The sequence below is a fragment of the Bison bison genome, unplaced genomic scaffold (genome assembly GCF_000754665.1).
Source record: "Bison bison bison isolate TAMUID 2011002044 unplaced genomic scaffold, Bison_UMD1.0 scf7180017864168, whole genome shotgun sequence".
Classification (NCBI taxonomy): Eukaryota; Metazoa; Chordata; class Mammalia; order Artiodactyla; family Bovidae; genus Bison; species Bison bison.
This window is the reverse complement of record NW_011494740.1, coordinates 3,187,842-3,214,542: the sequence shown is the minus strand read 5'-3', so window position 1 is coordinate 3,214,542 and position 26,701 is coordinate 3,187,842. Positions and strand designations below refer to the sequence as shown.

Here is a 26,701-nt window from a genome sequence, read left to right as displayed (position 1 = left end):
ACATGACCGAGCGACTTCCCTTTCACTTTTCACTTTCATGCATTGGAGAAGGAAATGGAAACCCACTCCAGTGTTCTTGCCTGGAGAATCCCAGGGACGGGGGAGCCTGGTGGGCTGCTGTCTATGAGGTCGCACAGAGTCGGACACGACTGAAGCAACTTAGCAGCAGCAGCAGCAGCAGCAGCAGCAGCAGCGGCAGCAGCAGTACTATACAAGCATTTTCATTTGAAGAAACATTTTAGAGGAAATACATTAAGAGCTTGTACTTTGATTAATTATATGACAATTATAACTTGCTTAAACTCTGCTTAACACTTTCCATTTTTATTTTCAGGTCCCCTAAGGAAAATGGCAGGTAGAGTACCTTTTGACACTTTCTGTACTGTTGACCTAATTAGGAAATAGTTTAGAAAATATGGTAGCCCTAAGTCTAAAGGAACATGGCTCAGTTCTTTTATTACTTCCAGTATCACTGTCCAACTTTTTAAAGATCATTTGGCAAACATTATTTGTTAAGAGTCATATATTAAGTATTTTATACTTTTTCACACTACATAAGCTCTGTCATATCTGTTCACTTGGAAGTAGTGTAAGCGATACATTGAAAATGAATGAGTGTGGCTGTGTTCCAATAAAACTTATTTATAGATCCTGAAATATCATTGTCATATGGTGTTCACATGTCACAAAATGTTATTTTGAGTTTTTTCAACCATTTAAAAATATAAAATCCATTAACTCATGGACAGTGGGCTGGAGTTAGCTCATAGGCTGTAGTTTACAGACTTCTATCATAGACTGCTGACTAACAAGTACTTGTATTTTTTAATCTCTTAATTTTTATTTTAAAACTTTTATTTTTTTGAGGTATAGTTGATTTATAATACTATATGTGTTTCAGGTGTACTACATCGTGATTTTAAAGGTTACACTTAAACTGCATTTTTAGTTATTATAAAATATTGCCTATATTCCCTGTGCTGTATAATTAGCCTTTGTCAAATACTTTAAAATACTAAGTTATGCTTAATTTAAAATTAGTATAAAAATTGGCATTCATAAAGCACTTTCAAGTATACAGTTGTCATTGAGTAATATAACCAAGTGTCATTTTAAGTGGTAAATGAAAAGAAGAAAGCTGATTTCTATCACAGTTCATTTGTGAAAACAGTTGCTCTCTGGAGTGTCTTAGAAGCACAATCTTAAAAGCATAGTCAGTCCCCTTTGTGAAAGTTGCTTGTCTTTTTGTCTTTGAATTCAAGTTTGTTTAAAATTTACTTTCTCTTGAAAGATAAATAATAATAATATAGAATATATGAAGCAAATTCATAGGCTAAGCATAGGGATGTTTAGAGATAAAATAACATTTCTTCATTTAATTTTTTTATTGAAGTAGAGTTAATTTATAGTATTAGCTTCAGATGTGGAACACAGTGATTCAGGGTTTTATAGATTTTATTCCATTTGAACTTATTATGAAATATTAGCCATATTCTCTGTGCTGTACAGTATATCCTTGTAGCATATTTTATATATAGTAGTTTGTATCTCTTAATCCTCTACTCCTATCCTGCTCCTCCCCCCTTTCCTCTTCCTACCAGTAACCATAGTTTGTTCTATATATCTGTGAGTCTGTTTCTGTTTTGTTCATTTGTTTATTTAATTTTTTAGATTCCACATATAAGTGATAACATAGAGTATTTATCTTTCTCTGTCTGATTTATTTCACTCAGTGTAATACCTCCAGATCAATCCATGTCATTTTGCCTTCATTTATATAAGATCAGGGGCTTCCCTGGTATCTCAGTCAGTAAAGAATCTGCTCTGCCTGCAATGCAGGAGACAGATTCCATCCCTGGGTCAAGAAGATTCCTTGGAGAAGGAAATGACAATCCACTCCAGCATTCTTGCCTGAGAAATCCAATGGACAGAGGAGCCTGGTGGGCTACAGTCCACGTGGTTGCAAAGGGTTGGACACAACTTAGTGACTAAACCACCACCACATATAAGATATAAATATAATATCTTACATTTGCAAAGGGCTTTCTGACTTCCTCATTTTCGTTTATATTATTTTAGCGAGTATTTACTAAGTATCCTAAAAGACTATGCTGTGAAAGTGCTGCGCTCAATATGCCAGCAAATTTGGAAAACTCAGCAGTGGCCACAGGACTGGAAAAGGTCAGTTTTCATTCCAATCCCAAAGAAAAGCAATGCCAAAGAATGCTCAAACTACCACACAATTGCACACATCTCACATGCTAGCAAAGTAATGCTCAAAATTCTCCAAGCCAGGCTTTAACAGTACGTGAACTGTGAACTTCCAGATGCTCAAGCTGGATTTAGAAAACGCAGAGGAACCAGAGATCAAATTGCCAACATCCTCTGGATCATCAAAAAAGCAAGAGAGTTCCAGAAAAACATCTGCTTTATTGACTATGCCAAAGCCTTTGACTGTGTGGATCACAACAAACTTTGGAAAATTCTTCAAGAGATGGGAATACCAGACCACCTGACCTCCCTCTTGAGAAATCTGTGTGCAGGTCAAGAAGCAACAGTTAGAACCAGACATGGAACAACAGAGTGGTTCCAAATCAGGAAAGGAGTATGTCAAGGTTATATATTGTCACCCTGCTTATTTAACTTCTATGCAGAGTACATCATGAGAAACACTGGGCTGGATGAAGTACAAGCTGGAATCTAGATTGCTGGGAGAAATATCAATAACCTCAGATACGCAGATGACAGCACCCTTACGACAGAAAGTGAAGGAAAACTAAAGAGCCTCTTGATGAAAGTGAAAGAGGAGAGAAAAAGTTGGCTTAAAGCTCAACATTCAGAAAACGAAGATCATGGCATCTGGTTCCATCACTTCATGGCAAATAGATGGGGAAACAGTGACAGTCTTTATTTTTGGTGGCTCCAAAATCACTGCAGATGGTGACTGCAGCCATGAAATTAAAAGACGCTTGTTTCTTGGAAGAAAAGTTATGACCAACCTAGACATATTAAAAAGCAGAGACATTACTTTGCCAACAAAGGTCTAATGAAAGCTATGGTTTTTCCAGTAGTCATGTATGGATGTGAGAGTTGGGCTATAAAGAAAGTTGAGCGCTGAAGAATTGATGCTTTTGAACTGTGGTGTTGGAGAAGCCTCTTGAGAGTCCCTTGGACAGCAGGGAGATCCAACCAGTCCATCCTGAAGGGAATCAGTCCTGAATATTCATTGGAATGACTGATGTTGAAGCTGAAACTCCAATACTTTGGCCACTTGATGCAAAGAACTGACTCATTGGAAAAGACCTTGATGCTGGGAAAGATTGAAGGTGGGAGGAGAAGGTGACAACAGAAGATGAGATGGTTGAATGGCATCACTGAGTTTGAGTAAACTCTGGGAGTTGGTGATAGACAAAGAGGCCTGGCGTGCTGTATGCAGTCCATGGGGTCGCAAAGAGTCAGACACGACTGAGCAACTGTACTGAATTGAACTGGGAAGACTAGACTGTTAAAACATAACTGAATTCTGATGTGAACCCTCTGGTCAAAGAATGGTGTTCAGTTGCTGAGTGCTGAGTTTTCTATGGGGACACAGAGAACAATTCAATATGAAGCCATTTGATTTTATGATAGAATTCTTAACCTAAGTACAGTTTCAAAAACTGTTCAATATTGTCGGATATTAACCAGTTGGTGGGATTTATTCACAACTTCTTGGTATTCTTTTATTTTGAGCTGTGTATGAGTGAATGTGTAGCATATGAGTGAATGTGTAGCACAGAAGTAGTCTATGTAATATATATATATAACCTGTCTCTGTACGTAAATATTTATATACACATGAAGTTTTCTGTTTGCTTTGTACCTCTTTCAAGTTGCACACATTATTTTAAGTTAGTAGGACCCATTTGAAGTGAATCAACAAAATATCTGCCTGGTGTCCACACTTCAAAAATTCAACTCCAGGCCTTGTATGAACTTTCTTCCTAATAGAAGTGTGAGAGAAGAAGAAATATCTGAGTTTCTTGAAATACCTCTGGTTTGATTGATCGTCATGAGATGTAATATTATTTTTTCTATTTAAAACTTGCACACGTCAGACAGCCAATGAGGACATTTGAAGTGAATAAATTTCCCCTCCACATGATTGATGTCTTTGGAAATAGCAGTCAGAGAGACTCTCCTCTATATAGCAGTTGTTTCAGTGTAGTTTAGAAGGTGAAAGGTGATGCTGTAGTGACGGTTGGTTAATTTGGTGTTGCTGAGTGCAGAAAGGCAGCCCAGCTTTCTTCAATCAAATAATGTTTTGTCCCCAGTGTGTATCCTGCATCTTATGTACTTCCTTGTTCTTCTGGCTTATTTTTATTCTGCTCTTTATCCTGAGATATCTCTGTATTGCATTTACCATGCCAGAACTAAGTCTGTTCTGGGTCATGCTGAAGTGAAGTTCTCGAATCTGAGAATAGATGATGTTCTGATTCCTCAAGCATTTCTTTGATTTCTCTTTCTAGGACAGAAACTTGATAATGAATTGAAATATCTCTGTGAGGCATTTTATCTTTTTTAATGAATATATCTTTACCAGACAAGGTAGATGATATTAGAAGTGTTATTTTTAGATGTCCAAGGAAAACACTGGGAGAAAAATTATATTTTGCCAGTAAAGAGTAAGACCACTAATCTAACCCAGACTGCCTGATTTGCACAGATTTCTTGATCCAGAAACATTTCTCTTGATCTTCTCCTTATGATGTTTAAAAGTCATGCAAAGCACATGATGGGCTCTCAATAAGAGCTTGACTCGCCTTGTCTGATTTTCTGTCAAGTCCAGGAAGCAACTGGAGTGCTAACTGGCACAGCCATTTCCTCTCCTCCATTTTTTTCCCGTTATCCCTGGTTTTTGTCTTAGAATCATGTTAACAGGTTACTAGGTTGGGCATAGATCCCAGGGAGAAGCTTGCCTTTCTGGAGATGCAGGCATGTGCCATCCCGCAGAGCTTGGAAAGATCATGCTCACAGAGTTATGTTCTGCCTGTGAAGCGGTGTCCCTAAAATGATTACTCAGAAGACAGAAATGTATGAGGTTAATATGCATGCTCTTTAGGGTGAAAAATGTGTGTACTCAGTTTCTTCTGTCTTGTTGCAACCCATGGACTGTAGCCCGCTAGGCTTCTCTGTCCATGAAAATTTCCAGGCAAGAATACTGGACTGGGTTGCCATTTCCTACTCCAGTGGCTTTTCCTGACCCTGGGATCAAACTTACATCTCCTGCATCGGCAGGCCACTGCTCCACTTGCATATTTAGAGACTGAGCACCCTTCCGATTAAGTCAAGAATATCACATATTGTCATTTAAGTGTCACAAAGTTAATGGTTCTATCTGCTACATTAGTGAATAAAACTAACCATTTGTTTTTTCATTATTTTCAAAAATATTTATTGAACTACTAGGAGCCAGGCATTGTGAGGGATGTTTAGGACACACGTGGTGTGGTGAGTTCTGACCAGTAGGTGTCCCTCTTACTGTTCAATTTCACATTGGGGCCATCGTGTTTTTTTTTTTTCAGACCATATTTTACTGAATTTATTTCTTTACAAAAGGAGATCAGGAGTTACTCATGAATCAACATGTTCTGACATGATAAATTAAGGGATTGAGGGAATTTAGAGATGACAAGCAGATGTCTTATCACTCAGCAAGGCATCCAAGTGTTGAGATGCTCAGTTACCACTGTAAGGTTCCCTAAAGCACACCATTGGAAGTGACAGCTTATCAGATTGGGGAGGAAAGCCTTATTGATGATACTCAGAGTGGGACAGGAACATTGTGCCTCACTGCTTCTGTGGTAGGCAAGGGGTAACACCTTCATGGCGTCCCCTGTAGACCCAGGGCAAGTCCAGAACTGCCAGAGTTCCCAGGAAGAAGAGGTCTCCTAAGACCAATTTATGCTTACCAAACTACAAAATATAGTGCATTCTCTAGGATGCTGATTGATCTATTTAAAGCAAGAAATGTATCTGCCAGCTGACTAATTATTGCATTGGCTTAGCTCATGCATTCTTTCCCCATAGGACAATCTGTAGGAAATTATGATCTTAAGTTCTTTTGCCAGCTTGAGATCAGAGAAGGGAAGTTGGGTGATCCTAATGGCCAATATCAAAGTCATGCTAGCCTATTGTAGCTATCTCCAATCTAGGGTTCTGTGTTACAAGGAAGCTACAATGCACTGTTACAGGCTTTTCACTCATAGTAAGATAAATTAGTTAAGTAGCCCTTTTTCTAGACTCCATGAGACCCCTCTCGTTATTCTGACTTTTTTTTAATTCTAAAGATATGTGAATACCTTAATTAAGGCTGGAGTTTTCTCTCTCTAGTCAGGCAAGTATAGATTTCTGTTAATTTAATAGGCATTGAATGCCAGGTACCAAGTCAGACATTGGAGATAGAAACTCAAGGACAGACTGCAAGGCATTCACTATAAACAAAATCTTTTTACAAAACAGCACAGTCTATAATCAAGGAATATATAAGTGAATCAGAAGAGGAAATGCTTTTTTGAGTGATTTGGTTTGGGCATCGTTTTGCTCCTACAGAATGTCTGAAGGTGGCAGATTATTTCCGTGCACATCTGCCTTCAGTGGTTCATCTTTGAGAGGGTGGAGGATCTTTGAGAGGGTGGTGCATCTTTGAGAGGGTGGAGGATCTTGGTGTGCTTGTAGGGTATTGTTTCTGATGGCTGTGTCTCACAGACTGGCTGGAAGTGAGGGTGATGAGTAGAGCAAAGCTGTTCTCGTGATGACTTTTTTTTTGTTAATAGTTTAAAGTTACTGAGTGTAGTGTAGTCATTCAGAATGCTGGTGCCAGAGTCAGGCAGATCTGTGTTTGAATCTTGACTTTACCCCTTTATATATTGTGATATTTTAGGCAAGTCTTCTTTAAAGCTTAGTTTCTTAACAATAATCTGAAGATAATAAAACCTTCACATTTGTTATGAGTGTTAAATCAGACAAAGCCTGGGACATAACCTGTCATTGTAAGCACTTACAAAAATGTTAGTTTTTAGCTGTTCGATAAGTCTGAGTTGGTCTATAAGGTGTAGTTCTATTGGTTTAAAAATCTTATATTCTGATGTTTCTTCAAAATGATTATTTAAGAAAATGTCAAATGACATATCAAGTCCTACTTATTTATTTTCACTTTATCCTTTCTTCCAAGAAATCATCTCTTTGTTTGCCTGTGGAAAGATAGTGAAAAGGCCCCATTCCCAGACAAAGTTATTTATTAACACTTTTCAAAATTTTATTCAACTCATTAATGAGGGAGCCAGCAGAAAAATGAGAGGTAGTTTCTAGAGCATTTGGAAGAAATATATATAGTTAACTGGGAAAGGAATGCTAAGTTAGATGTTGTTGCTATTTAGTCACTAAGTTGTATCCAGCTGCTTTTGACCCCGTGGACTGTAGCCTGCCAGGCTCCTCTATCCATGTGTTTCTCAGACAAGAATACTAGAGTGGGTAGCCATTTCCTTCTCCAGAGGATCTTCTCAACTCAGGGATCAAACCCATGTCTTTTGCATTGGCAGGAAGATTCTTTACCACTGAGCCACCGGGGAAGCCCCGCCAAATTGGACTAATTTGTTAGTTGTATTAACTAATTTGCTAAATGTCCTATAGGCAAGTAAAGTCATAGACTTTGGAGTTATCATTCCTAGTGGGCCAAAAAACCATCACTTCTTAGTAAGTTTTTTACAATGCACTATTAAACTTTATGGGACTGTAAATTGTCTGGGCTATCAAAGAAGAGACTTAGATAGCTGTCATATTAGAAGATATTCTAGCATGATATTTTTTAAAAAAACTCACAACTCATCAATTAGCTTTATTTCCAAATAGTTCATATTTTCCTTTCACAATAGATAACTGTTTAAGTTCACAGTCATTAAGCTGCTTTACTATTTCACTCCCCATTGTGGAGTACATAAATCGTCCAGCAACAGTACTGAGATATAAGAGGATTTCCCATTGTTGGGTGGAGTTAGAAGGTTTGGTTTGGTTTTTTTAAATCAGGGAGGAGAAACTCTAATAGGGGAAGAAGGAAGCTGACTGAGAGTGAAAAGGAACAGTTGATTTTGAAGGGGTGAGAACATGGCGGGAAGAAAATGCTCAGGTATTATGCAGGCTGACTCAGTGGCCTCCGTGTTCTTAGAGCTGTAAACTCTCTGTTTTCTGGAAGGAGAAGGGTATGGCTAAATGTTGCCATCCAGAGTCTACGGAGAATGGTGATGGAATCCTTGCCTTATGAGACTCTTCCTAGGTCTAATGTTTGCTCTCCATGGCTTCAGAGTTCCTTTCTTTGTGTTTCCTTGGCAGGACCTAATCTGTTTTTCTTGTCATCCACAGTGGCATAGATGTTCACTATGCAGTTACCTTCAATGGGGAGGCTATCAGCAATACTACCTGGGACCTAATTAGCCTACATTCCAACAAGGTGGAAAACCATGGTCTTGTAGAATTGGATGATAAGCCCACTGCTGTTTATACAATTAGTAACTTCAGAGATTATATTGCTGAGACACTGCACCAGAATTTTTTGCTGGGGAGCTCTTCTTTGAATCCAGATCCTGACTCCCTTCAGCTTATCAATGGTAAGTTGTATAACCATTAAGTCCTTGTATGGTTTTAGTTTCTTTCCCAGTATATTCTCATAAAACAAAATTCCCAATATGTATATGGTTCTTAGCACTCTCTAGGCTGCATCATACAGAAAACATCCTGATATGAATGGTGCTTTAGCTTTATTTCCAGATAGTTCATATTTTCCTTTCCCTGTTTTAGTTCATAGTCATTAAGCTAATGACTATTAGCCATGCAGCTAATTCAGGTAGATTAATCAGGGGTTTCTGGTGAATCAATGGCATGAGGATTAAGATATGCAATAGGCAAAATGAGGCTGTTTAGGATACTAAATCCATAAAGAACATAGTGAGGTCTTATTTTTATGTGGAGCTACCTTCTAGAAGGTGTCCTAGAAAGAGGTCAGTAATTCACAGCAAGTTTAACAAAAGCTTTAGGATATCCAGCACAAACTAATTCAGGTGCTTTGCCTTTCAGTAGATACACATTTCAATTGCTCAGAATTTTGTTCCTAAAATACATTTCTGTTGTTACGCCAGCTTCAGAGTTCTGAATGGCTGCAGCTTCCTAGGTAACTTGATCGTCATTAAAATATATATTCATCTTTGATTTCATGCTACTGGTTTTCCATAGAAGACAAGTTAACTGAACACACAGTCGAGAAAAAGTTTTGGAAAGTACTTATTTTCCAAAAATAAAGTTTGATTTTTGATTGATCCCTTTATGTCAGTGCAGTGAAAAGTGAAAGTGAAGTCACTCAGTCGTGTCTGACTCTTTGCAACCCCATGGACTGTAACCTACCAGGCTCCTTGGTCTATGGGATTTTCCAGGCAAGAGTACTGGAGTGGGTTGCCATTTCCCTCTCCAGGGGATCTTCCTGACCCAGGTGCCAGTGCAGTAGGAACAGGTAAATACAGAGATTTTGCTTCTATTTTTGGTGTATACACCAGATCACCTTTCTCGCAACCCCTTCTTTTTAATTTTTATTGATTCCTTCTCTCCTCCAGGAAAAATCATTCTATTTTTTGGTCTGTGTTCACATACATTATATAAATGCCTCTCATATTGTTTTATTTATCTCTCTGACATAGGGAACACTTCCACAAGAGGAACTTGGCTTTATTAGTGTTTATAGCCTCAATATAATCAAAGTCTATAGTAACTAGTGAGGTTTCAGTAAATCTTACTGAGTTGAATTATATAATCTACTTTCTTAACTTTGTGACTCTTTAGTATTGGTATAGTGATAAACTCTCTGGTGTCTTACCCTATTTTTCAAAGGTACTCTCTGCCAAAAAGGAAATAGTTTTGCTGCCAAAAAGGAAATAGTTTTGCTGCCAAAAAGGAAATAGTTTTGTATAATTTTCTCCTTTTTTGGCATCAGCCAAATGAATTGGAATTTCAGTTCAACTTTCTTATTAAAATGAAAAAAAAGTCAATTTTAGAACAGATACTTCATGGGAATCCTGAAAAGAGTAAAAAATGCTTGAGAAAGGAAAGAAAATAGGAGTGTTCAAAATGTAACAATGGGAAGAATATTTATGTTGGAGTCTTATAATTTAGATAGATGGTGCTAATATAAGTAAAATATTTGAATAAAGTATCAAGCGTTTTCTAGGCAAGATCCTTCCATTTGTTCTACCCAAATCTAAGCTTATAAAAAGGAAGAACTTGGTTTTTAATTGTCTGTGAACCTTAAACACAGTAGTGTCTCAACTAAAAATTTCTTTAATGTTATTCTTTCTTTAGTGAGAGGGGTTTTACTTCCCCAAAGTGAAGACCAAGTTTGGAACACTCAAAGTTCAAGTCTTCAGCAAGCCCTACCATCTATTCTGGTAAGTATGTTTCTGTGTTTTATGCCTAGAACCAGGCTCTAAAACTTCTCTTCTTTGTACACCTGCCTGCTTACTTTGGCATCATGGATTTCCCAAGCTGTTCCTATTTCAAATATTCTCTTACATCATCCTTGGAACATTATTCATAGTTGTCAACTCATGGACCCAACCATGAGCAGATAATTTAAGCCTTCTGCAGTGGTTAAATGAAGTCCATACGTTCGGCATTGCCAAAGTCCGCAAATGGTAGAAAGGTTATTTGTGGTTCATACTTGTTTGGTGATAATTAAACTGTAAGTGCCCACTGAGTTGTTCTCTAAAAGTTACCCAGAAATGTAAATTCGATGTACATAGGTACAGAGTATAGCTTTTTGTTACAGGGACTGTATTGAAGAAAATGTTTATATATTCCAGAGCCTATAGAACAGTGTACGTATGGAAAAGAGAGAAAGAAGAGTAAAAATAGTGCCTGGTTGACAAATGACAAATATTGCGTGGGACTCTAAATCAGCCTCCCTTTATCCTGGGCAGAAAACATTCCCATTTGCACAGAAACAGCATGGAATGAACTTTTTTTTGTTGTTCCTACCACTCAACTCCCCTGGGCACACTTCTGTCCCTTCCAGCCTCCACTTGCCATGACACCTACTCAGAAGCAACCAGTCAAAAAGAAAGTAGCTTCCTGCAGTGTCGGTAGAACAACCACTACAATACCACTAAAGACCAAACTGTCTACAACGATTCCAGGATCTTCTGTTATCACATGGTTGCACCCTGGACATTCCCTTCTTCTATATTCCCCACTCCTTCTACCCTCTTGATACTTCTTTTCTGTCTCATATGGCAGAAAAGAAACTAATGTTAAATTAATTTCAAACATCTGTTTCTTGGCTTTCATCCAGCAGTGGAAATTTAGAAAGTCTGCCTCAAACTGGCTTAACCATCAATATGAGCAGCCATTCCTTCTGCTCAGGTGTAGAGCAACTCAGTTTTGAAATGTGGAGTCACTGGAAATACTCTTTTCACCAAGTTCCATAATGGAGAAAAAAGGTTAGAGGGAGATTGACATCAGAGATTACATTCGTTTGGTGTTTGTTTATTCATCCACTTACTCATTCAAGTGTATTTATTTTGTCCTTTTCATGTGCCAAGTGCTGGGGAGACTAAGATGAATAAGGTGTGGTCTTGCCTACAAGAGGTAGTTTCCAGTCTGGTGGTGGTAGACAGACTTGTACACAAATAAGGTGGTGCTGTCATAGGCGTTCATTCAGGGTGTGGTGGCAGGGAGTGGTGATCCATTGCAAACACATGCCTCTGGCCTCTGTTCCTTCTGATCCCCTTCTGGTCAGGGCTTCTTTTCTTTTCTTTTTTTTTTTTTAACAGTTGTTTTGGGCTACTTTATTTATTTATTTTTTACTTTGCAATATTGTATTGGTTTTGCCATACATCGACATGAATCTGCCACAGGTGTGCATGTGTTCCCCATCCTGAACCCCCCTCCCACCTTCCTTCCCATACCATCCCTCTGGGTCATCCCAGGGCACCAGCCCCAAGCATCCTGTATCCTGCATCGAACCTGGACTGGCGATTCGTTTCTTATATGATATTATACATGTTTCAGTGCCATTCTCCCAAATCAACCCACCCTCTCCCTCTCCCACAGAGTCCAAAAGACTGTTCTATACATCTGTGTCTCTTTTGCTATCTCTCATACAGGGTTATTGTTACCATCTTTCTAAATTCCATATATATGCATTAGTATACTGTATTGGTGTTTTTCTTTCTGGCTTACTTTACTCTGTATAATAGGCTTCAATTTCATCTACCTCATTAGAACTGATTCAAATGTATTCTTTTTAATGGCTGAGTAATACTCCATTGTGTATATGTACCACAGCTTTCTTATCCTTTCATCTGCTGATGGACATCTAGGTTGCTTCCATGTCCTGGCTATTATAAACAAAGCTGTGATGAACATTGGGGTACACGTGTCTCTTTCAATTCTGGTTTCCTCAGTGTGTATGCCCAGCAGTGGGATTGCTGGGTCATAAGGCAATTCTATTTCCAGTTTTTTAAGGCATCTCCACACTGTTCTCCATAGTGGCTGTATAAGTATGCATTCCCGCCAACTAAAGAAGACATACTAATGGTCAGGGCTTCTGTCACCACAGATCTGTGATGATAACTTAGAATGATGTAAAGACACAAATTTTATATAAGCCAGGGTTTGCAAACTTGAGATGAGCTGACTAGATATCCAGCTATAGGCATGTGCTTTGGGGCTATTTTTTTTAAGTCAATTTTTAAAAATTAGGAGATTTTTTGATAAAAATACAGATTTTTCCATTTCTTTTGAAAACTGGAAGATCCAAAATCATTGTTTACATTTTCCATTGCAAGAAGTGGCTAGAGCTTGGTTGAAAGAGGCTGCCCGTTTAGTTATGGCAGACACTGACTAACTGTACTCATTTGTTCATTTATGTTGCTTGTTCTGTGGGTCTATTTGCATTTAAGCCAACTCCTTGGTTTTTCAGTTTGAGGAGACATTGGAATGTTAATGGTAATAATAAGACGTGAAAGAAAAGTATGATTAACTAGAAGTGTCTGGTTATTGCTTCTCCCCTTCCTCCCCCTTCTTCCTCTCTGTCCTCTCTACTCTAATAGAAGTGAGGTTTTTGTTGTTTTTTTTTTTAACCAGATTTTATTTTTAGAAATTATTTTAGAGGTAGTAATTTGGGGATATTGAATTTGACGCCTTTTGGCCTTCTGATTTGGAAAATCACTTGTTGCACAGTGTGCTTCCTATAGCACTTAGCAAGCTTTTCAATTGGCATTAGCAGAACTGAAACTGGCCAATATAATATTGAACCTGTTGATATACTACATTGAGCTAAAAGAAGAATTCAGGAGTTGAATTTGTTACTATGGGAACATCTATTCATATAAAAATAAATGAAGTGCTATTCCTGGCATGTATGTGTTTACCTTTCAAAATATATGAGAAAGCTTCATTGCCATGCCATTTTTTTTTTTTTTTTTCTTAAGGGGGTACTTGTTTGGAATAGATGGTCTTCTTTCTTTCTTTCTTTCTTTTTTTTTTTGGTCTTTCTTTCTTTAAAAAAATCAAGTTGTTTTACTTCACATTTTATGTTGCTTACCTGTGGCTTAACTTTCATTACAGAATTGTTTATTATTTTAATTTTTAGAAAATGAAAAGGAATTTAGTTTACAGGTATATTGAAATCATGTATATTGCTTGAGGATTTCTTTTTCACTGAGGATTCAACTGCCTTTCCTAATGTGTGTCAGGTCGTAGGCTCTGTATGATAAAACTCAAATTCTTAGGTATAGGTCGAGGAGCTTAGTCATGTCTCCTAGAATTTTGAAAAAATGCTCACCTAGAATTACAACAATATAAATATACCTGACTCAACTGGAAGCACAGGTGGCTTTAACACATTTCTAGAAGTGGTTTTAGATAATTAAGAGGAAAGCAAATGAATTCTCTGGTATGGTATGATTCTTATCATCATAACAGCTTTTTTGAGGGACAGAACTTAGTATTGACTAAATGGCTTTCTTACTTAAAATTGAATACATACATAATTTTAGGATAATAGAAAAAAATGAGAAAGGAAGAATTCCCTTATATACAAATAGCTTCTATATTCAACATAGCAGACATTTAAATATTAGAAAATGGTCTTTCCTCCTTTCTCTGCTCTTTTTTCACCTGAGTCTTTTGGATCTTTGCACACATGCCAGCCTGAATGAGAACTGACTGCCAAATCTGCTAGCTCTAGTTTCTCCTCTGGAAATCCTTTTGCCCTCTGGGTATATACACTTGTACGTATTCTTCAACAAAATCCTATATGGTGAGGGAAACCCAAGGACAGAATTCTAGTAACTCAGAATCTAGTTCAGATTTTTTTTCTCTATTTTTTGTAACTGTGGGCCTTTCCTGACTATGAACCTCAGTTCCTTATTTTTAATAGGCAAGTTTTGACTAAATGATTCTTAAGAGTCTTTCTAGTTATAAAATATGGTACTTTTATTATGTTCACATATATGTGCATGCTCTGCCCCCCTTCCTAACATAAGATTTTTGTAAACCGAAGGATGGCCTTATAAAGCACTAAACCTTTGGCAAAACAAAAGCTTCTGTTTGTTTTACTTCTACATTCTAGACTTCAATTTGTTGTCTTTTCATTTATTTGGAATTGAACTCTGGAATTGCTGTCTCCATCTGGGCAATTCTTTTTATTTCCCATTTCTTGAGATATAATTGACCTAGAACATTGTATAAATTTAAGGTGTACAAGATGATGATTTGAAGTACTTATCACAGTAGAGTTAGTTAACAGCTCCATTACTTCACATATTTATCTTTTTTTTGGTGGTAAGAACATTTAAGAGTTACTCTTTAGACAAATTTCAAGTTTATAACAGTACTGTTAACTATAGCCACCATGTTGTACATTAGATACCCAGAACTTATTTGGCTTATAGCTGCAAGTTTGTACTCTTTGACTGACGTCTCTCCATCTCCTCACCCCCAGCCCCTGGAGAACACAACTGTTTTTATGAGTTTGGCTTTCTCAGATTCTATGTGTAAGTGGTATCATACAGTATTTGACCTTTTCTTCTGATTTAGTTTACTTAGCATAATGCCCTCCAAGTCCATTCATATTGCCATAAATGGCAGGACTTCTTTCTGTTCCATGGCTAGATAATATTCCATGGTATGTGTGTAATGCATCTTTATCCATTTATCCACTGATGGACACTCAGGTTGTTTCCATGTCTTAGTATTCTGAATAATGCTGCACTGAGCATAAGAGTACAGAGAACTCTTTGACACACTGATTTAGTTTTCTTCAGCCATATATCCAGAAGTGGGATTGCTGGATCACATGGTAGTTCTGATTTTAATTTAAACTGTATACTGTTTTCCACAATGGCTGTACCTATTTACATTCCCACTAACAGTGCACATGGGTCCCTTTTCCACACACCTTTGCTAGCACTTTTATCTTTTTTGAAAATAGCCATTCCAACAGGTGTGAGATGATGTTTTGTTGTGGTTTTGACTTGCATTTCCCTGTTAAAGGTGATTTTTTAATATCTTTTCATATAACTATTAGAATATTTTCTTTCTGTTTTTCTCAGACCTCCTATGGATATACCTTCTGCATGCTTCTTGCTACCTCTTGTGGCAGATTTCTTAAGTTTGTGTGCCCTCTCTTGATCCTGCAGTGCACCGGGCTGAGTGATGATAGCTTTCCTTTTGCTTTCCCAAGGGAAGTGCAGAAGCTAAAGTTTGTCATCTCTCCCTGGCCTATAGATTCAGGATGGCTTTCTGTTCACTAGCTGTCTGCCAAAGCTCGCTCTCTCTGCCATGGGAAGGGCATACAAGGAACCAGCACACACAGTACTGGAGGCGCCCGTGGGCTATGGAAGGGGGATCAGTGGGCAAAGCGTTTTGGCAACTCATGGTCAGGCCTCCTGATGGAGTCCGTCATGCAGTTAGTAGGATCTGTATCCCTTTAATACGTTCAGAGTCCTGGCTGCTCTTCTTTCAGCCACTTCCCATCCCCTAGTTGTGCATCTTACAACTCAGTACTCTGGACAGAGTGAGAGAAATACAAGGACCTGCACAGCTGGGGCGGCCAGAGACTAACACACTCTCACTTTCCTCTGTGCAGAAATCTTGTGCAGAGTGGTGCTCTCTTGGCCATGGGCTGTGTTGCCATGTGGGAAGGATGAGGTGGGTAAAGTGAAACTGTTTAGCTTACCTTCAACAGTGTGTCTGAACTTGGATTTAGTGGTATTTTGGGAGCTACTCTTTTGGACTCTTGGACTTCCACAATGGTTCTCTCATTTACGGGTGATTGTCCAAGTTATTGTTCTCCAGTGGCTCCCAGATTGTGTCCAAGAGGGGCTGGAGCTAGTTCATGGGCCACCTCAGGTCCACAGTCAGGGCTGAAGTCTGTATGCTTATTACCCTATGTGCCAGGTGGGCCAGACTCCTTCTGGGTCCCTTGGTATATAGTACTGAATCCTGCAGCTCCCACAAAGTCACTTTTGTCCACAAAGGGTGAAAATTGCTGTTGTTGAAAGGGGAGTATGAGTTGGGGTTGTCTTACTCATTCATCTTGCTGACATCACTCTTGGCTCGTTTTTGAGGACCCAGAAAGTTTTAGACTCTCTAGTCAGAAATATAAGGCAACTTTATGTATCTGTTTGGTGCTAGGTTATATAGAAGCACTATGTACATAGGTCAGTGATCACAAGCTGCTTTCCCTATATAGAGTTTTGAAGTTATGAAGGTTAAATTCATTCCTGGTGATGACATACTCTTAAATACTAAAATTTACTAGAAAAATGCCAGAAATCTTTCCCCTGATTTAAATCATCTTTTTGGCCTTACTCATGATTGATATCCTCAGTTTCACTTCTGATGAGAGAATTCCCAAGAGGTAATTTCTTATCCTTAAATGGTTCTTTTTTTTTTTTTTTTTTTAATATATCATTTGCAGCAGTTACATCTAGTCTTTTGAAGATGGTCTGCCTCTTCCTTTGATATATATTTTGCTTTTCTCTATATATTCAGTTCATCAGACTCAGATCACTAGACTCCAATCTAATGCTCAGATGTGTCTTTGTCTAATTCCTCTTTCTGACCAAGTCACATTGCCAAAAATATATACTAATATTGCACCATCCCCTTTTCATCACTTCCCTCTTTACTCTTTAGATTCTTTATTTCTAATTAAATTTTGCCAGAATGATATAATTTTTGGTTCATGTTGTTGTTTTAATCCATTCTCTTCTTTTTCTGGCCATTTGCATTTCATCACATATCTTGTAATCACCTTTTGACAAAAATGATGCAAACTTTTATGGATATTTAAAATACATTGCACTATAGAACATGGCTCAGTTAGGGTTTCAGTGGTAGCAGAACCCCCTGGATAGTAGTGTGAGGTTAAGGGAATGAAAAAAGGAAATCTCAAAGTGTGCTGAGACTAACAGCAGTGAGAAGCCATTCCCATCCATTGAGTTTTAGGGCAGGGGGAGGAAATGCAGTGACCAGAGCCCAGTAAGAGCTGAAGCTTTAGTTGTAGAGGGACAGAGCTACTGCAGGACACACAGTATGGAGGCTTAGAGGAAAGAAATACCCTAACCTCTCAGTCTTCCTGTTTTTTGATCTTCCGCTTCTAAACGTGCAAACTCAAACAGAAGACCGCTCGTAAGGGAACGGGGGTGATGAAGTTATCAGGGAAGAGAAGGGGCTAGGGTTGTGACAGATAAAAATAACCAACAGGATGGCTCACTTAAAATAGGACCTAATTAAAAGAGTCTGAACAGGGAACGAAGTGTTGGTGTCACTGAGTTCCACAAAAGAAAATTAGTTACTTGACTTAGTGCTTTTAGTTTAGAAATAGTAGATGAAACTGAGAGTATTTCTATGTATACCCAATGATCTACTGTGCATTTGTCACTAGAAGAAGGGATGAATTCGGACATGCTCAGTAATTTCTTGCCTCCTGTTTCCTCCTTTGTGATTGAGGGAGTGTGCTATCTAATGCTTCATCATGTGGACCCTTGATGGAGAGACGAGAGAAAGTGTGTAGACAAAGCGTAAAAGACATTAGGTGATGTAACTGAGTTGAGTCCCTCCATAGCTTAGTAGGTTGAGTTAGTTCATGGCCATAGACTAAACTATAGTTAGCCACCTTAAAATTGTGTGCTTTTGTTTAAAAAGCATGTTAGGCTTGAGCGTATGTGCCAGTGAAAGTTCACCACCTCTGGCAGGAATCTCCTGGAGGAAGGTGGAAGGGATTCTGTTCAGAGTTTCTTGTTCTTAGTTTCCATGGACTTCATTTTGTTCATAGCTATCCCATGAATTCTAGTTTTCAGGCAGGTTTATGCTTGTGGAAATTTTCTTAAAGTTTCCAGTTAATGAGAAAATATAATGATTCAACAACTAAAGAAGTATTTTAGAAACCCAGGCGGGTATAATACAATGGGCATGTGATGAGGCTCCATCCTTTACTGAGGAACCTTTAAGAGTGTAATACCATGTCTTGGTCCCAACTCCTAGACCAGTTAAGTTAGGATCTCTGGGGTGTGTGGCTTGGGCATTGGTGTCTTTAAAAAATCTGCATGAGATTTTAATGCTATTTAGAGTAGAGAATTATTGATCTTTCCTATTTTTCTTTTTCAGTTTTCACCTAGGAAATATTTTATGAATTCCTTATATGCATTTGACACTTCTTGGGTTTTGTTACTCAATATAGATTAGAATATATAAACTCTTATCCAGTGTCATGGCCATTTTACCTATTAAAATCATCATTAAACCTTTTTACATAGACTGATCTGCACAAGATTAAATAATTAATGTGTTCAAGGATTGTGTTTCTGTCCACTTTTCTATTCCTGAGTGTGTGCTTAGTCGCTCAGTCATGTCTGACTCTTTACAACCCCATGGGTTGTAGTCTGCCAGGCTCCTCTGTCCATGGGATTCTCCAAGCAAGAATAGTGGAGTAGATTGCCATTCCCTTCTCCAGGAGATCTTCCAAACCCAGGTCTCCTGTATTGCATGCAGATCAAACCCAGGTCTCCTGTATTGCATGCAAATACGTTACTGCCTGAGCCACCAGCTAAATTTTAAGATACGATTAATACTATGTTAGTAAAGGTGGTACTATAATTCACAGATATTGCTATAATTTGCAGATATGGCTACTTATTCAAGGTAAGAGACCACATTTCACTTGGTGGCATTTCTTATAAAAATAAAAGACCTATAATTAATTTTTAATACCTTTCAGAATGATGAATAAAATTACCGATTGTTTTTCCTGCTGTGAGCAACGTGCTTAGGTTTTTGACAACAAAGTAAAGATATTAGTAACTTCTGTGTATTTAAAGCACACCAATAAGATAGAGGGAAAGGAACCATCTAAAGCAAGAGAAACAATGTTTTATCCCACAAACTCATTTTGTTTGGGATCTTTTAAAGATAATATGTCATCTGTTCCTACTTTTTAGGTGAGGTTAAAGTGATACCTTGATTGATTTTTCTCTAGATTTTCCAACTAGTAAGTGGTTGAATTGGGATTTAATTATAGATCTGTTTGCTTCTAGAGCCCATCCCCCATCCCTTTCACAATATTACATTGCCTTTTGTCCCTGTAAAATCTGGGAATGTAGATGGATGGATGATTATTTGAAATTATTTGTATGTGTTTCTTTTATCTATGATATGATTTAGCCTCTTTTTGCCCCTCCAGGATAATACCCCTCAAGCTGAATGGCCCTCAGCAGATGAATCCACCACGAGCAGTATTTCACCACTTGGTTTCAGCTCTGGCCTTCCTTCAGCCACTGGCAGGGAACTCTGGTCAGAAAGCCCTTTGGGTGATTTAGTGTCTACACCCAAATTAGCCTTTCCCTCGAAGGTGAGCCTCAGTTCTTCCCCAGAGGTTTTAGATGTTAGCGGCTTGACTCTTCATTCTGTCACCCCAGCAGTGCTTCAGACTGACCTGCCTGTGGCTTCTGAAGAAAGGACTTCTGGGTCTCACTCATTAGAAGATGGTAAGGAATTTTAATCACTTTTCACAATTTATTGCATTAGATGACAGAGGTTTTGAAGAGAGCAAGAGACTAGGGTTAGAAGAAAGCATGGCCACATTCACTGAGAGGAAATGTCTTGGAAAAGTTGTGTGAGAAAGGGAACAATTGGCTTTAATGGGTTGGAATGGAGAGTCCAAATAGGTAAATAATAAGAAATGAATATCTTGGGTGAGATCACCTAATAGATATTTTGAAGCTTCTGATAAAGGATATATAATTAAATTATATTACTATCACCTAATAGATATTTTGAAGCTTCTGTTAAAGGATATATAATTAAATTATATTACTATTTAAGAACTACTCTACTTGCTTGAATATTTTAGTAGTAAACAAACAGCCTCAAAGATTATGCCAGTATCTTTTAATAGGATTAATTTGGGGCCAATAGAGATTTTTAGCTTGCATTAGGCTTGAGAAGGGGAAAGTCTGAACTGGGGAAGCTGTAGCAGAGATTAAGAAATGAAGTCAAGTAGATGGTTTAGATGTGGCAGGAGAGGACAAATCAGTGAGACTCAGGGCTAGAGTATAGGTGAAAGAGGAAGATGAATAAAGATATAAATAATGAGCCCAGCTTTTTGAACATTGGGTGAACCTGAAGAATGGTAGATAATAAACATAGCCAGAAAATGGGAATTCAATTTCTAGGGAATTTTCTTCCTAAGGTTTTACTAGAGTCAGTCTTTGTTGTCAATATGGCTACCAGCAGTTCTCTGTTTTCACGGGGTAAAAAAACCCAAAGTGTTTGAAGATGAGTTATTTTAGTACCTGATGTTTTGTTATCCACAGGGAAGGGGGTTATAATCATGAGTGACTGTACCACATCACAAAAATATAATCATCCCTTCTTGTTGTTTGCTGGATTTGGCAAAGTAAAAGTCAGCAACTGTCTGTCATGATCTAATGGGGAAAAACAGGTATTTATTAGGACTGGGAATATATTTTGGCATCTTTGTAGATTGATTAATGGAAAACTTTATTTTTAGGATTAATGAAAGTTGAAGTGTCAGAAGATTTTCTTTCTATTAATCCATTGCCTTCAAGTCCATTTACTTATCCTGTGCCAAAAGAAACACCACCATCCGTGGAAGACTCTGGGGTATCTTTGCCATCCTCACCATATCCAGTCTCCTCTGTCACATTTGATCTTCTTGCTAAAGAAGTAACTACACCGTTTGGCATGGACTCTTTGGCCTCCAAAGTCAAAGACCAATTAGAAGTGAGCTCTTGGATGCCAGACACAACTATGGAAAAAGAGTTCATGTTTGAAAGTGGTTTGGGTTCAGGGTCTGGGCAAAAGATAGACCTGATTACTTGGCCATGGAGTGAGACTTCATTAGAGAAGAGCACTGAACCATTGTCCAAGTCATGGCTTGAAGTTGAGGATTCACTTTTGCTAACTGAGGGTATAGATGTGAAACCAGTTATAGATGACAAAATAGATTCTGCAGATCAACGTGCTGAGCATTCAGAATATGGGCCTTTTGATGGGTCTACAAACTTTGCAGAAGATGAGCCCCTTGGTGGACCTACTGTGTCCCTCTTTGCAGAGACCACAACTCAATCTGCATCTCCAGTTCTACCCAAGCACACATCAGAGGTACCCGACATTGATTATTACTCAGTTACCAAATCACCTCCTCTGCTGACATTTGTGGCAGTCTCTGCTTCTATTGATAAAGCAGATCAAGTAGAACACTTTCTAAAGGAGGATATGGAGCAGACTACAGAGTTATTTAACCATGAATGGTTTGACAGCAAGATTTCAATAGAAAAGTCAGATGTGCAGCCTTTGAGGACCACAGTGCCAGAGTCAGATGTCTTTTGGGCAAGAACTTCTCCCTTAGGGAAACTGTCCAGAGACACATTGGCAAGTACACCACAGAGTACTGACAAGCTCTGGTTGAAAGCTTCCATGACACAGTCTACCAAATTGCCTTCAACCATAAGTTCCACCCTGCTGGAAGATGAAGTCATTATGGGTGTACAGGATATTTCATTAGAGTTGGACCAGATAGGCACAGATTACTATCAGCCTGAGCTAATCCCTGAGGAAAGTGGCATGGTTGGTAGTTATGTGGAAATGTCTACAAATATCCACTCCACAGAGATGGCTGTTGTGGCTCAACCCACAAGAAGTGATGACCTGAGTCATACCCAAGCTGTAGGAGCTGTGGTGGTTTTCTTCAGCCTCAGAGTGACTAACATGATGTTTTCAGAAGATCTGTTTAATAAAAACTCTTTGGAGTATAAAGCCCTGGAGCAAAGATTCTTAGAACTGGTAAGCATAAGAAGTGAAATACGGGCATTAGTGAATAATCATATATGAACCACCCCTCTTTCCCCACAACATAAGATCTCAGCCAAGGAAAATGTGGTCTGCTGTAGACTTTCATTTCCTATCATCTCCAAATAGTGTAATAGCCTAGGGTTGGTAGGAAAACAATGAGGCAGGTGGATACAAAAAAAGGAAAACACAAATGTGGCATAACAGTGATATGACAACTTAGATACTGGATTTTTTATTCCATAATTTCTAGGATTGAAACAGGTTTAAGATTTATTTTCACATTTTATTGTGAGATTGCTTTGTAGGTACCTATAATACTTTCACTGTCACGATCCTTTAGTGAAACAGAGAATAAACTCTCTGGTGGCTAAAACTGTGAGTTCCATGGGTTTCCTAAATAACTCTGATAACCTCTTGACTCAAATAATTCACAATTCATACTTTTGTTGATGAACAATTTAAATAATGTAAACAGAATACAGTTTGGAAAAGTGGAGAGGTTCGTCTTTCTTTGTTTTTGGTGTATTGAACAAAATGTAAAACTTTGTCAATAAACTGACCACTTTACATGTATTGTAGCTGGTTCCCTATCTCCAATCAAATCTCACTGGATTCCAGAATTTAGAAATCCTGAACTTCAGAAATGGCAGTATTGTGGTGAATAGCCGAATGAAGTTCACCAGGTCTGTCCTTCCTAACGTCACCAATGCTGTCTACGTGATTCTGGAAGACTTTTGCACTACTGCCTACCAAACCATGAACTTGGCTATTGATAAATACTCCCTTGATGTGGAATCAGGTAATGATATTGAATACTATCATGGTTTCTTAGTGGAATCTAATTATTATTCGTGTGTATTTTCTTCCACACTGAATTGGGTAAGTTCAATACTTATAGGTAGAAGAGGACTAAGTCAGGCAAATTTGCTGCATTTTAATAATTAGTAAATTATCTCTTCCAAGGGTGTCAGTATCATTCTCTTTTCAGAAGGATTGTCCCACATGCTATCTTTACTTAGCTCCCATTCTCTTTTCTACCTGCTCCATCTTTTTCTCTCTTTTACTAATCCATTGAATGTGTTCTTGCTACCTCTGTATGTTGTGAAGCCCATTAGATGTGAACTCTCTCGCCTTCTGTGTTATTCTTCCGTGTTGTTTTATCTATTTCCATTATTGTAAGTCTAATATAAATGTCAGTAACTCTCTACATTTTTATATGCAGATCATGCTTATTTTCTGAGCTCCAGAATCTGTATCTAACTACATAGTTGATGATCTCAACTTGGATATATTCTATGTATATCAAGCTTAGATTAAGCCCTGAAGCTAAGACTGAGCCCTTGTTTTCCATCTCTTCGTACCTTCCAACTAAATCTACTTCTCTCAGCTTGTCTCTGTTGTTAAATGGAAATTATATCCACTCCACTACTGAAGCCAGATACCTAGAAAGTCACTCTGATACCTCAGTTTCCATCACCTCTAACTTTTAGTCACTCACTAAACTTACATTGATTCTGGATTCTAGATATCTCAGATCTGTGTGTTTTTCTCTGCCTTCACTGCTCCTTCTTTAGGCCAGACCATCATCATCTTTCATTTGGACCAGTCTCCCCACTATCTCACTTTTTTTCCTCTCTCCCATCCCCTTCCATTCGTTTTCCAGACAGCACCCAGGGCACTCTTTCTAGAGCATTGATCAGATTATTTCACTTTCCTGCTTGAAATACTTTCAGTGGCTACCCGGTTCAGTAACCACGGGCCTGGTTCCTATCTTCTTCCCCAGTATCACCCAGTGAAGCGAACTTTTTTACTCACTGTGTTCTACTCGGACTAGCTTGTTTTGGGTTCCTTTGATTCCCAAAACTTTTCTTGTCTTGAAACCTTTGCACACTCTGTCTTTGCCTGAATCTCTTTCCCCTCTTGGCTGACTTCTGCTTACCCTTTATGCCTCTGTTCAAATGTCTCTTCCTCAAGACTTTCACTGATTCATAATCTAGACTGGTTCTTTTCCCTCTGTAAAATTTATAACTGTTGTAGTCATGCTAATTTATGCACATAGTTGCTTAATAGCTATATTTCCCAGTGGAACTATCCACACAGAAACTTTGTCTGTTTAATTAGCCACTTTGTAGCCAAAACCTCTGCATATAGAAGGTACTCAAAAATACTGTGAATGAATGAAGTAAACCATTATTTTTATTGGAAAGAGTTGGATGCAGAGAATACTGGTGGATGCTCAGACTTTTTTCTTTTTTACCTTCTGCATACCAGAGGAGCATGGTTTTGAGTAGGAGTAAGATGGAATGTCTGGGTTTGAATTTCTCCAGTGCCCTTTACTCTCAAACTGGTTTGGAAGTCAGCCCTATTCTTTAACCAGGAAAGAAGCAAACATTCTTTCCTTTGAACTCCATGAAGGACCATTATTCATTGAAAGTGAGGAAAATGATTTAGCTAATTCCCCTGTATCCGCATCTCTTGCCACTTGAGTTCTTTAAGGACATTTGCACATTTTTTGCCATGTGGTCATGTGGTGTAGTGGAAGAAGCAATTAATTATAATTTGGAAGGCCTGCTTTCTTGCCTCTGCTCTGCCATTTATCATTTGTGTGATCCTAGATGAGCTGTTTTATCTCTGAACCTTACTCCCTTACATAGCAAACAGGGTAGTATTACTTGGCTAATATTTCATGGGGCTATTCTAAGGATTAAACAAATAGCATATATAAAAGCATTTGACTAGCCATGTAAATGCAAGCAGTGATGATTTATAAACCTTTTGCAAAAGTCTACCCACTTCTTTTTGAAGAGAAGTATATAAATAAGTACATTTACTTCAATTTTGTATGTAACTCACATGTCAGATGTATGCCAAGTCATCAAGGTTTATAGAGCCACCTTTTCCCTTAATATTCAAATGAATTTGCATTCGTCCTCACCATGTGCAGTGTAAAACCTGCATCCTAGGCCCTCCAAGCCCTAACATCTCTAGGAATTATCAGGGAATTTAACTATCTCTTAATTTTCTCCAGCTTTGACTTTCTTCTATTGAATTTCCAATCTCACCATTTGTCTTGACCCTTGTGGTTGTTCTTTATGTTAATCCAACACAGATCACAGTCCCATATTTTATTTTCCCAAAATACCCTCAACACAGGGCAGTTGATTCCATCAGATATTTGCTGATGATATGAGGGTGATAGAGGAGTTTTTGTCATAGTACAGAAAATGGGTTAAAAAAATATTACCGTTAGGTATAAATATCCCAAAATTTTTCAGCCACCCTTTCAAAGTTGTCTTTTAACAGCCAATTTTTCCTCCAGGACAGAGTCAACTGCTACATTACTCTGGCACCTCTGGTTATTTTATCAGACCTTCTTCATATTTCCTCTACTCCCATTTTCTGGGACCCATCAATCCTTCTCTTCGCCTGTCCCTGGAAAACCAGAATGTAATTCATTCTACAGTTTAGATCGCTGTCTCCTATCTCAAGCATAGCTCCAAGTCTCCCTCTGTTTTCCCATAAAGTCATTAAATATTCTTCCAAATGGAGAGCTATCCATTCTGAAAATCTACCTTTTATCTGCACAAAAGACTAGAAAGAGACTTTAAAATGCCAATCTCTTATTTGCATGATTTAAATATTGGTCTCAGTCTCTCTCCTTGATTGGAAATAAAAGGGGGAAACATTTATCTTTTTCCCCTTATGGATTCTATTTTTCCTTTCCCTAGGTACTCACCTACACCCACAGAGTGGTCACAGAGTTTTAGAAATTTTAAATAGAATTTTCCCTATTAACACATACATTTTTAGCTAAAACGTTTCAGATTAAAATATTATTTTATCTCAACATTGGCTAAAGATAAGATTGACTTGTCTCTTGCTTAATTTATTTTCACATATAATATCTCAGAAATTCTTGAACTTCCATCAACAAGGGGGGACTGTGCAATAACATCCTTTGTTGTTGTTCAGTTGCTAAGTCGAGTCCAACTCTTTGGGCCCCATGGACTGTAGGACATCAGGCTCCTCTGTCCTCCACTATCTCTCAGAGTCTGCTCAAATTCATGTCCATTGAATTGGTGATGATATCTAACCATCTCATCCTTTGCCACCCCCTTCTCCTTTAGCCTTCAGTCTTTCCTAGGATCAGGGTCTTTTCCAGTGAGTCCAGTCTTCACATCAGGTGGCCAAAGTATTGGAGCTTCAGCAACAATCCTTCCAGTGAATATTTAGGGTTGATTTTCTTTAGGATTGATTGGTTTGATCATGTAGTCCAAAGGGCTCTCAAGAGTCTCCACCA

At 38.2% G+C, this 26,701-nt stretch overlaps 1 protein-coding gene across 5 annotated transcripts in view; it reads left to right on the top strand.

Annotated features, from left to right (window-relative positions):
* IMPG2 (interphotoreceptor matrix proteoglycan 2) overlaps positions 1-26,701 on the top strand; it is a 74,050-nt gene that overhangs the window by 36,749 nt on the left and 10,600 nt on the right. For all 5 annotated transcript variants that reach the window (XM_010841993.1, XM_010841992.1, XM_010841991.1 and 2 more), the window contains 6 exons: positions 335-355; positions 8,398-8,642; positions 10,381-10,466; positions 19,769-20,072; positions 21,098-22,392; positions 22,981-23,200. In XM_010841993.1, the coding sequence (XP_010840295.1) occupies positions 335-355; positions 8,398-8,642; positions 10,381-10,466; positions 19,769-20,072; positions 21,098-22,392; positions 22,981-23,200 (2,171 nt within the window). The remainder of the gene's footprint in view (positions 1-334; positions 356-8,397; positions 8,643-10,380; positions 10,467-19,768; positions 20,073-21,097; positions 22,393-22,980; positions 23,201-26,701) is intronic.